The sequence below is a fragment of the Danio rerio genome, chromosome 22 (assembly GCF_052040795.2).
Source record: "Danio rerio strain M-AB ecotype USA chromosome 22, GRCz13ab, whole genome shotgun sequence".
Taxonomy (NCBI): Eukaryota; Metazoa; Chordata; class Actinopteri; order Cypriniformes; family Danionidae; genus Danio; species Danio rerio.
In genome coordinates, this window is record NC_141042.1 from 42,291,482 (window position 1) to 42,303,546 (window position 12,065).

General features: G+C 40.8%; 1 protein-coding gene across 2 annotated transcripts; it reads left to right on the top strand.

The window, feature by feature from the left end:
• Positions 1–1,428: 1,428 nt before the first annotated feature.
• gmppb (GDP-mannose pyrophosphorylase B) lies at positions 1,429–11,900 on the top strand. 2 transcript variants are annotated; one of them, NM_001003491.2, is given in 10 exon segments: positions 1,429–1,599; positions 3,503–3,673; positions 3,764–3,844; positions 3,935–3,983; positions 4,054–4,196; positions 5,056–5,214; positions 6,767–6,845; positions 7,543–7,670; positions 9,577–9,759; positions 11,220–11,900. In NM_001003491.2, coding segments are annotated over 9 exon segments (1,083 nt in total). In that variant the 5' UTR covers positions 1,429–1,599; positions 3,503–3,544; the 3' UTR covers positions 11,352–11,900.
• Positions 11,901–12,065: the final 165 nt, after the last annotated feature.

Here is a 12,065-nt window from a genome sequence, read left to right on the forward strand (position 1 = left end):
AAAGCCTGACACTTTATTGTTTTACTTTTACTATGATGAAAAGGTTATATAACCTATTGAGTTTCTCAAAATGTAACCAATTTCACAGTAATAACTGAGTTTAGGTATTATATTTAGGTATTTTTCTGGCTGCTCTAATGCCTTCAAATAAATCTAAACACTTTTTAAATAACATTAGAATGTAACATTTAGCTTTTTCCTAACACTGATGTTGGTTAGTAATGGGCTCCGTGAAGCGTGATGTGACAAATACCAGACAATACCTAAAATACACACGTCAAAACTGTAAAAAGAACTGCCGGATTGTGAAGAAACATCTGAAACATTTTCAATAATCATTAAAATAATTATAATAATAAAAAACAAAAAACATAGAAAAGTGTATTAAGATGTTCCCTGATACTTGGGCAATTTGTTTCTATTGTTTGCAACTATATATGTATATATATATATAATTACAATTTGCCAAATTCTGAACAAACATCTTCAATAAATGTGATAATAATAAACAAATATTATAAATATAAAATTGCACAAGACAAATAAAAGATCTCAATCACAGGTCTTGTGCAATTTTATATTTATAATATTTGTTTATTATTATCACATTTATTGAAGATGTTTGTTCAGAATTTGGCAAATTGTCATTATATATATATATATACATATATAGTTGCAAACAATAGAAACAAATTGCCCAAGTATCAGGGAACATCTTAATACACTTAAAATATTGTTAATTTAGTTTTTAAATACAGTGATTTAGACATTTGACACATTAGCTTTCTCTTCTTCCTTCATCCCTGTCAGGAGCAAGTTGTAGAGTAGTTAGAGGTTCATTCTGCTGTGGTGACCTCTGATAAATCAGGGACTGAGCTCCAGAAAAATATAGTAGACATTTGTATTTATTCTCATTGATGAAATGGTTGAGAACAGAAACGCAACCGTTTACTGAACAGGTCTTCTGGGACTCAGGGTTAGGGGATAATGTCAGGAGACAAGATGACATTAATCATCATTTCCATGATTTAATTCAGAATCGTGACTCATGTCACTCTGACAGATGTCCATCCCTCTTCCTGCGCCGCTGCTGCTGACGACTCTTCGTGTGAAATGGGTGTTGCGGCTCTTATTCACTTCCGCGCCACGTTGTTATGAAGCGATTGGTCCGTGAGGCTGGCTGTGTTATTTTAACGGGGGAGGCCATAACCAGCATTGGCTCTTGATGCATTATTTTGTGTGCGCCTGGCGTTATAAAAAACCCTGTCGTGAAGTATCACAGCATAAACTGATTCTTAATCATGCACTTTACTTTAGGACAGTGTGGAATCAACATCACTGTAAAGCGAAGATCTGAGGACGCCTCCACATACTGGTACAGACTGTTGACCTATGACGTCACTGCTAGATCCGCCCTCCTCTGTGTGCGGAACTGAACTGAGTTTCTCGTAGAGCGCGATGGGTCTTTAAAGCTGTCTGACAGAGCACACACCGAGCAGTGAACACGGTTTATTAGTGGAAGAGAAGTTCAGAACCGTCGCCTAGCTTTCTCCGTGATTCAGACGAAATAAATACAGCAGCAGGTCAATCGTTTGCTGGGTGAGTTTATTAGTGTGTCATCTGCCATAGGAGTTATTCAGCAGATCAATGATTAATGTGATTATTATTATTAATATTAATGAATATTTAATTGTTGACAAATATAAATTGTGTCTAAATTACAAAGTGATGACAAAACATGTTATTTTCGCCTTCAACTGGAATGAATGAGATGAATGAAGCTCATCGGTGGAACCACCTGCTCATACTGTTCAGAACAATGCACTTCACGACACTATTGCTATTAATTTAACAAGAATTAACGCTAGTTAGTATCTGACAAATGAAATATCAGTCTTACTCTGTACAAGATGGACAAGACATGATTTTCAGGTATTACAGGTGTACTGTGTGGGCGTGTCCTAGCAGGACATACAGGTGTCACATACAGGTAAAGCTGCTTTCACATTCAGACATTCTCCCTAATATAATGTCAGAGCAGTGTTCTGTTCAAATTCTGAATAGCGAAATCACATTAGCAGCTATTGATGATCACAGTACAGCATTGATCAGTCTACTAGATAGTGTTCATGTTGTTTAAAGTCACACTGGCAGGTTAATTCAGACCAGATACTCAAAGTGCTGTGGTCAACAATATAGGGAGTGTGTCACACATTGTCACTGAATGAATGTGTGAAGATAAAACCACCTTAATAATAGTGAAACCACATTAGCAGCTATTGATGATCACAGTACAGCATTGATCAGTCTACTAGATAGTGTTCATGTTGCTTTCAAGTCACACCGGCATGCTAATACTGACCAACCATTCACAGTAACATGGTAAACAACCAACTTTACCTCAGTAGGTGTGACTCTCTTGCGTACTCTCTGTTTTTGTGACTGTGTGTTGTTATACTATGCAGAAAGTATTTTAATGAATGTGTCGTGTCGTGTCGTGGCTGGTGAGGCACTGTCAGGTTTACAAACATCTCCACCCGATATATTTGCCAACTGCCAGCTGTTTCATATCTCATATCAGCATTATTTCTGTACACATGACAGATATTGGGCCAAAGAAGAATGTATAGCCATTAACTAGGCCTCCCAAAAAGCAGCCAGCCGTATGCTCCACACACACACCTGTGCACCGAGGGACAGATTTGTACCTTGTAGATATTGTGTGTGTTCTGTACAGTGGGCATAAAAAGTATTCAGACCATTCACCTTGCATTTTATTTGCTCTACTGGGGCACAGCTCCCCCTAAAACAAAACAAAACAAAGAGGAAATGAATGAATGAACGAATGTATGTATAGCAGGTTTGTAGTCAGCCTATTAAACGAGGGCTTTTTTTTTTCAGATCTTTACAGTTATTCAAGGTCTAATTACTTTATTTTAGTGACATTTTAAGCACTATTTTGTGCTGGATTAGCCTCAGGATGGTTATGGTCTTTCAAACCCCCCAAACCCGCCCTGGCTGCGGGCCTATATATATATATATATATATATATATATATATATATATATATATATATATACACAGTTATTTAAAAAATGTACAGTGTTATGGTTATTGTAAAATTTTTACACTAAATAAATAACAGAAATGAATCCTAAATGTAACTGGACACAGCTGGAGTGATGCTGAGATCATTTAAGAACTCTTTTGCATGAATATTAATTACGCTTGAATAAAATTCTCCAGACATTTCTATAGAAAACTAAATAGAGATGTTTTATAGAATGATCTGTTGTGTGTTGTTTCCCCGCTGCTATTTCTCAGTGTGCATGTTCACGAGCGGGACGAGCAGAGCAGTGTCAGGCAGGAGCGGTGCTCGTGCTCCAGTAAATGGGGTCTAGCATCTAGCATCTAACGTCTTTGTTTTTCCTCAATAATGTACTGCTACTCTGCACCGTCATACTGTACAGAGAGTTTAAGTGTTTCTTTTGGTGCTTCTCAGATGATTGCACCCGGGCCCATCTGCAATAGATACTGACCTATAATGAAAGCTCTGATTCTTGTCGGTGGCTATGGCACACGATTACGGCCGCTCACCCTCACTGTGCCCAAACCACTCGTTGAGTTCTGCAACAAACCCATTCTGCTGCATCAGGTGGAGGCTTTGGTCAAGGTAACTGACGGCAGTCTTTCACACAGTCAACGTTTTATTTCTAAGCAATTACATTTTATAATTACCATCCAATGGTGCCTCTGTGTTCAGGCTGGAGTCCGTCATGTCATCCTTGCTGTGAGTTACATGTCTGAGCTATTGGAGCGAGAGATGAGAGCCCAGGAGCAAAGGGTAAGATCTGTCACGCAGATAAATCCTACATTGATGGTCTTGAGGATGCCTGATAACAAAGTAACACGATCTTATTTGTGATTTTGACAGCTTGGAATAAAGATCTCCCTCTCACATGAAAAAGAGCCTCTAGGAACCGGTGGGTGACTCTTGCTGTGGTGTCGCAGTCGTCAGGCAGTGTGGAACTCTGAATCTGTTTCTGTTTTCAGCTGGGCCTCTGGCTTTGGCTCGTGAGCTGCTGACCGACAACCAGGAGCCCTTTTTTGTTCTCAATAGTGATGTCATCTGCGATTTCCCCTTCGACGACATGCTCAAGTTCCACCAGCAGCACGGCAGAGAGGGCACCATTGTTGTAAGCAATTTATTTTCTATTAGAAACATCAAATCATGTGTGAAATGCAGTCTGTGTCTGAATATGCCCATACAGTGGGGGAAAGAAGAGTTTCAGCCGAGCACTGAGGGACTTCATATTCTTAAAACATCACGTAGAAATTACCAAGACTAACTTTCATTCATATACAGCTGGAGGCAGAATTATTCACCCCCTGTTTATTATTCCCTAATGTCTGTGTATCAAAGAGCAGATTTCTCCAGCACATGTCTGATCATAACAGTGTTAATAACTCATCTCTAATAACTGATTTATTTCCTCTTTGTCATGATGACAGTAAATAATATTAGACTAGATATTCTTCAAGACACTTCTATACAGCTTAAAGTCACATGTAAAGGCTTCACTAGGGTAATTAGGGTAACTAGGCAGGTTAGGGTAATTAGGCAAGTTATTGTATAACGATGGTTTGTTCTGTAGACTATCCAAAACAAATATAGCTTAAAGGGGCGAATAATATTGAGCTTAAAATGCTGTTTAAACAATTAAAAACTGCTTTTATTCTAGCCCAAATAAAACAAATCAGACTTTCTCCAGAAGAACAAACATTATCAGACACACTGTGAACATTTCCTCAATCTGTTCAACATCATCTGGAGAATATTTAAACAAGAAGATAAAAGTCTAAGGGGGTGAATAATTCTGACTTCAGCTGCACATTCACTCTTTATAGAACATATATTTTTCTATTTGATATATATATATTTTTTTTAATTCAGTTAAGCTTTCATCTCTGAATAACCCTTCCTTTTATCTATTTAATAATCTTTTTAAATGATAATGTGATCATTTCTAACGTCACATGTGTCTGATGTTTCAGGTGACAAAAGTTGAAGAACCGTCTAAATATGGTGTGGTGGTTTATGAAGGGGACAGCGGGCGAATACACCGCTTCGTTGAGAAACCGCAAGTGTTTGTCTCCAACAAAATCAATGCGGGGATGTACATCTTCAGTCCTGCCATGCTGAGAAGAATCCAGGTCAGTGCCACAGACTCAAATGCCATTTAAATCACCGTTATTGCATGCACTGGATCTTTTAAGAGTGTACATCTCCCATCAGCTTCAATCCAGATGTGAATATTGCTGTGTACAGTCATTCTGCCTGTAGTTTATGACGAAGGAAATCACGAATCTTCAGTATCTACTGTACAAATTTAATGATCATTTCTAGCAAGCACTACATTCAAACTAATAGCGTTTGTGAAAATAAAGTAGAATAATTGCTGCCGTTTGCATGGTGAGAATGTCAGAGCTCTTCTGAAAACACTGAGTTTGCAGATGCACCATCTTAAAGATGAACACTGAACACTGCTTGGGCTCTAAAGCATGTGGCGTGCTTAAAAACTGGTGAAAAGAAGGAAAAGGTTTTACTTCTGGGGGAAAAACACTTTGGTGGACATACAGCCGTAAGAAAAGCTGATGATGAGCTCAATGAAGATACTTCTCCAGGATAGCAGTGCACGACAGAACTCTGCTCAGCCGAGTCACAATGAACCCTGAACATTCCTAAACTCAAATGATTTACGCTGTTTAATTTACTGCCTTTACATGTGAATGAAGTTGCTCCTCTGCTGCTGCCACAGCTGATAATGCAGTCTCGACACCGCATTGTATGAGATGGTTCTCTGTCATCCTCATTCTCATTCACCATTTGCTCAAGATGCGGTCGTCTCAATCAATGCAGAAACAATAAGTTGTGGACTTCTCTACTATAATTCAGCCATTTTGTTAAATGAGTATCACCACACTATCTACAGTGGAAGGTAAGCCGAGGCAGACTCATCTCCTACACGGCAGTAGTGTTGGACTTACAGTGCAGACGGAAAGCTTTGATAGCGCTTCACTTTTACTACATTGTCTTATGTTACAGCCTTATTCCAAAATGAATTAAATTCCCAATCCCCCAGAATGACAATGAGAAGAGTTTTTGAAATGAATGCAAATTTAATACAAATGAAAGCTGTGAAATCACATGAGCATCAGTATTCACAGCCATTGGCGTGAAGCTCTAAATGGAGACTGCAGCTCACACTGGGAGTTTGGCCAGAAGAGAATGCTCGTGTCCAACTTCACTTGGTCAACTGGTGAAGTTTGTTCCTCGCCGCTGTCGCCACTGGCTTGCATCTGTGGAGCTGCGCATGGATGATTATTAAACCACACTGAACTCAACTGAACTGAGCTCAACTGAAACACTGAACTACGCTGTTTACATTCACTATGATCCTCTATGTCAGGGATATCCAGGGGTGTCAAACTCAATTCCTGGAGGGCCGCAGCCCTGCACAGTTTAGTTCCAACCCTGCTCCAACACACTTACCTGTAGGCTTCTAACAAGCCTGAAGGACTCAATTATTTTGATCAGGTGTGTTTAATTAGGGTTGGAACTAAACTGTGCAGAGCTGCGGCCCTCCAGGAACTGAGTTTGACATCCCTGCTCTATATGAAGCTGCTTTGACTCGATCTTCATTGGATGCACGTTGGCTTTATCATTTGCTGAGAGACCCACATTGTGTCTGTACTTTGTTTTCAGTTGCGACCCACTTCCATAGAGAAGGAAATATTTCCTGTCATGGCAGAGGAGGGACAGCTGTATGCCATGGAGCTGCAAGGTAAAGGATTTGAACACTGTTCCACTGATGCTCAGTGAGTTTGTGGTATTTCAGTGTATGAATATAGTGAAATATTTGATGGAGGAATACAATGCAGCTGCCTCTGGCATGACGTAAAATATACAACCCAACATCTTTATTCATTAACACTCGCATGAGGATGAGGTTATTTAAAGAGTGTGTCGAGAAGAACCCTGAACTGTTCATCTCCTAAATCACACTGGCGAACTTAATTCAATAATTCATGTGTAGTTTGACACTGGAAGCAGTTTTGTATTTGGAGTAACCTCGTCTATTTCATGACCTCTTCTAAGACAAATGCATCAGTACTTGCTTGTCTACAGTATAAGTGCATGTATTGCTGTATTTACCTCATTTATTATTTTAAATGTTCTTTGGTATCATTTTACTGAGCCCATCTAAATAATCATATGAGCATTACACACATTATAAAGCCTGGCATTGTTCAGTCTCTATGGGTTCTGTATTGTATAGAGGTTTCTCTATATCTGTATTTTCTATTTCCCGTTTTAGCTTTTATTTTATTCAATAATTTATTTCTTCTTGTGCAAGAGTGACCGAAACTGATCCTGTGCTATAAATGACTGTTGGATCAGTTCTGCATAATGTGTGTGTGTGTCTTAACATCTATATTGTTGGAGTCAGTCAGTTGCTAAGTCAGTTGTCTGTGATTTAGGTTTCTGGATGGACATTGGTCAGCCTAAAGACTTCCTGACGGGCATGTGCATGTACCTGCAATCTGTACGGCAGCAGGCCCCTGAGAGGCTCCGCGCTGGACCCGGCTTTCTTGGAAATGTTCTTGTGGTGTGAAGCTTTTTCTCATTGTTTTCTGCTCTCTGCACAATACTCTCCCTCCGTCCTCTCCACAGGTTATGTATTATCAGGAGTTCACTCTTAGCTGATGATTGATTATAAAGCTTGTTTGGCATGCTGACCCGGGAGAGAGCCCTGAGCTCATACAACTCTAGAGCCTGGGGCTCCCTCATTTTGCAGGGAGAGAGGGGAGTTTGAGCTTAGGTAGGTCTGGAGAACTCCCCTGTTTTTATTTGTTAAAGACAAATTAGGGTTAGCTACAGATATACTGCTGGCTAAGAGCTCATCTGTGGTGCCAATTTAGGTTCACTGTAGTCGATTCACTTATCTCGCATGTGTTTGGATGGGGGTAAGGAACCGTCAAGAGCACAGGAAGAACATGTAAACTCCACACAGAAATGTCAGCTGGCCTGGTAAGGACTTGAACCAGTGACATTCTTACTGTTAGGCAACAGTGATAACCACTGGGCCACCGTGTCACCATATCTAGGAAAAGGGGGAGGAGTAGAGGTGGAAAGGGGGATTCCTTAAGGTGAAGTTAACTCTGGTTATTCATAGTGAATTGGGAATGGTCTGATTGGTGAATCATGTGCTAATGCTAATGCGGGACCAGTCGTAGTCAATCCTTTCAAAATTAGTTCAACTTTAATATAATCAAGTCTTTTATTTAATAGAAAAATACTAATAAATTTACTGTGACAAATACTTGTCGCTATGGACAGACAATGAGCCTCTCGCCTATAAAACATTGAAGAGTAGGAGTAAATAAAAACAGACCTTCATGAGAACTCTCTGGATTCACAAATGCTGTGTAAACATTCCTTTTCTTTTCTGCTTAGTCTCTTTATTAATCTGGGGTCACCACAGCGGAATGAACCACCTACTTATCCAGCATATGTTTTACGCAGTGGATCCTCTTTCAGGCACAACCCATCTCTGGGAAACACCCACACACTCTTTCACACACATGCAAACTCCACACAGAAACGCCAACTGACCCAGCCGAGACTCAAACCAGAGACCTGAGAGCTGTGAGGCGACAGCACTACCTACTGCGCCACTGCGCCACCTGCTGTGTAAACATGACATTACGTAATTAAACATCTATGTTAATGACTTCCAGTTCCTCGTGTAAATGGTGCATGTGTACCCATTTACACAACTAGCATGGCCGAATCTCATCTATAAATTACAGCTCATTTATATGCAGTGGAATGTTCTGGACTCCCTTCTAGGGTTTGGCTCCAGCATGTTTGATAATTCCAAACAATATACAGTTAATGTGCAAATTAAAGTTCAAAATGTCAGGGTCTCTTGAAAACCTGTGGTGGTACATGTTGTTTTTTCCCAGCAGAGACGCATTGCTTGCCGGGATTTGTAATCCATAGCACTACGGGATTAAGGGTGTCTCATTTTGAAAAGCATCACCGAATATAAAAATGCACTAACCGGGAATATTGACTTCTCCTTTGTTGCTCAGTCTCAATCCTCCTCCCCTGATTGGACAGCTGGGTAAAGAGTGACAGTGATTTGAGCTTTTACCCGGTTAAAGCAATGCAGAGACAGACAAAACAAAACAGAGTAGTAAAATATTCACCAGAACGAACACAGATGGTTTATGCAGCATCTAAACGTGGTATGGGGAGCTGTTGTACCTTTCTTTTGTAGCTTCTAACAGAAATATAGTATGCTCATGTTTCACGAATGAGGCCTGATATGTGTCTAACAACATGAAGACGACTCTGGATTGTTATTGCCTGCAGGTTTTTACTGGACACTATTAGAGGCTGCAAAAATATTAACAACAATCTTCTAAGATGATGAGTAGTATGTATATTGTTCTGCAGAATTTGATGCTTGTACTGAAATAATGAAACATACCATAAATGTAACCCAGGACCCAACAGCAGTGATTGGGCAGAACTGCACCATTGGCCCAAATGTGACGATTGGAGCCGGGGTGGTTTTGGAGGACGGGGTGAGAGTGAAGCGCTGTACCATCCTGAAGGGGGCACACATACGCTCCCACTCCTGGCTGGAGTCCTGCATCGTGGGATGGAGCTCCTCAGTTGGGCAGTGGGTGAGTTTCACAATTTCAACAACAGAGCTCAAAGTGAGAGCGCACCTCTTCTGCAATCTGGGATCTGGAGTCATTTTTTATCCAATATATACAGAGCATCTGTGAAGTGTGGAGAGCGCTTCAGTTTCTGTCACAGCCTTATTCCAACATGGAGTGAATTCCTTTATTTCCTCAACATTCTACACACAATCCCCCATAATGAGCATGTGGAGAAGAGAGTTTTAGAAATTGCAGCAGATTTATTAAAAATAAGCAGCTGTAAGATCACCTGTACATCAGTGTTCACAGGCTTTGCTCAAGACTCTGTTGATGCTCCTTTGGCAGTGATTACAGCCTCGAGTCTTTCTGAATATGATGCTCGAGCTCTGCACAGCTGTCTTTGGGGATGTTCGCCCGTTCCTCTTTGCAGCACCTCTCAAGCTCTATCAGGTTGGATGAGAAGCGACGGTGTACAGCCATTTTCAGATCTCTCCAGAGATGCCTAATAGGATTTAGGTCTGGGCTCTGGCTGGGCCACTTACTGAGTTGTTGTTGTGCCGCTCCATTGATATGTTGGCGGTGTGCTTTGGGTTCTGCTGGAAGATGAAGCGTCGCCCCAGTCTGAGGTGGAGAGCACTCTTGTGCAGGTCTTCATTCAGGATGTCTCTGTACATCGCTGCATTCATCTTTCCCTCTATCCTGACTAGACTTCCAGCTCCTGCTGCTGAAACACATCCCCACAGCATGATGCCAACACCACCATGCTTCACTGTAGGGATGCTGTTAGCCTGATTCCTGCTTTTCTCCAAACGTAACGCCTGGTGTTCACTCCAAACAGTTCAGTTTGAGTCTCATCAGAGCAGAGAGTTTAGTTTCTGATGCTCTGAGAGTCCTTCAGATGGTAAACTCCAGGCGGGGAGTGTCTTCCGTCTGCCCGCTCTACCATACAGATGCCTGATTGGTGGATTGCTGCACAGATGGTTGTCCTTCTGTAAGCTTCTCCTCTGTGTTTCTGTCACCTTCCCCAGCCTTGTGCCTCCTGACAATCCTGTCTCAGAGCTCTACAGACAGTTCCTTTGTCTTCATGCTTGGTTTGTGCTTTGTCATGCACTGTCAACCCTGGGCCCTTATATAGACAGGTGTAGCCTGTTCAGATCATGTCCATCAGCTGAATTGAGCACAGCTGAACTCCAGTGAAGCTGCTGGAACATCTCCAGAATGATCAGTGGAGACAGAATGAACCTGAGCTCCATGTAGAGCTTCAAGCTAAAGCCTGTCAATACTGATGTACATCTGATTTATCAGCTTTTATTTTTATTACATTTACTACAATTTCAAACTCTCTCCACATGCTCATTATGGGGGATTGTGTGTAGAATGTTGAGGAAATCAGTCAATTTACTCCATTTTGGAATTGGAATTGGAATTTTGGCTTATTTGGGATTTCTTTGACTCATTTGGGTAATGTGATTGTTTTTCAGGTGCGAATGGAGAACGTTACGGTTCTGGGTGAAGATGTGATTGTGAATGATGAACTCTACATCAACGGAGCCAACGTTCTGCCTCATAAATCTATCACAGACTCTGTTCCTGAACCACGAATCATCATGTGAAACAAACACAGAACTCTCACACCCTCACAAAGTGCCAGAGTGATGAAAGAGTAGCGCGGTGTCAGTCAGCATGCTGAGAGAGGGCTCATGTGCTGAGTTATGCAGTTACTGGTTGTGGTGTTTCTGCAGGTCAATCACACGTAAACTACAGCAGTACACCACATATGTTTGACCTTTACTGACAATAAAATCAGAAATGGCATTGTTTTGCTACATTAGACTAGTGCTTGTCTAGTAAATGTATTATTTTCTGTCTTTCCGTTTTTACACGGAGCCATTTAAAACATTCAGGATGAATCTCAGTGCCTGTAGAAGAAATGAAAGTGTGTTAGCAGATAATGCTCGATGCTGATTACTGTACAGACATCAGAACCGCTGGAGTAAGTGTTCAGTTATGCAGAACAGGTGTTATTTGTCTCTTAAGCTCTTGCACATCATGTGCAGAAGAACAAGGGTACATTCAAGTGCTCATGACGTGACGTCTCTGTAAACAAATGAAGATTTATAAACGATGTGTTTTCTATCAAAAATACAGACCCACGAAACACCTCTCTGCCTCTAGTATCCTTTCTTTAGCTGTGTTTATACTTCAGTTACATAGTTGTATCCTTTTTACATGTGTGTTTGTTGGGTCACACTTTGTTTTGATGGGCCGTTTGTTGAATGTAAGTTACACTGCAGCTACATGCCAGCTATTCCTCATCAGATTATAGG

What these genes read in the sequence shown, in the direction of transcription:
- gmppb (XM_087302625.1), top strand. Translation starts at nt 3,545, where the DNA reads ATGAAAGCTCTGATTCTTGTCGGTGGCTATGGCACACGATTACGGCCG. An exon ending in TGAGAGCCCAGGAGCAAAGG is followed by an intron (nt 3,845 to 3,934) that starts GTAAGATCTGTC and finishes TGATTTTGACAG; the next exon opens with CTTGGAATAAAGATCTCCCT. An exon ending in GCTCCTCAGTTGGGCAGTGG is followed by an intron (nt 9,760 to 11,219) that starts GTGAGTTTCACA and finishes ATTGTTTTTCAG; the next exon opens with GTGCGAATGGAGAACGTTAC.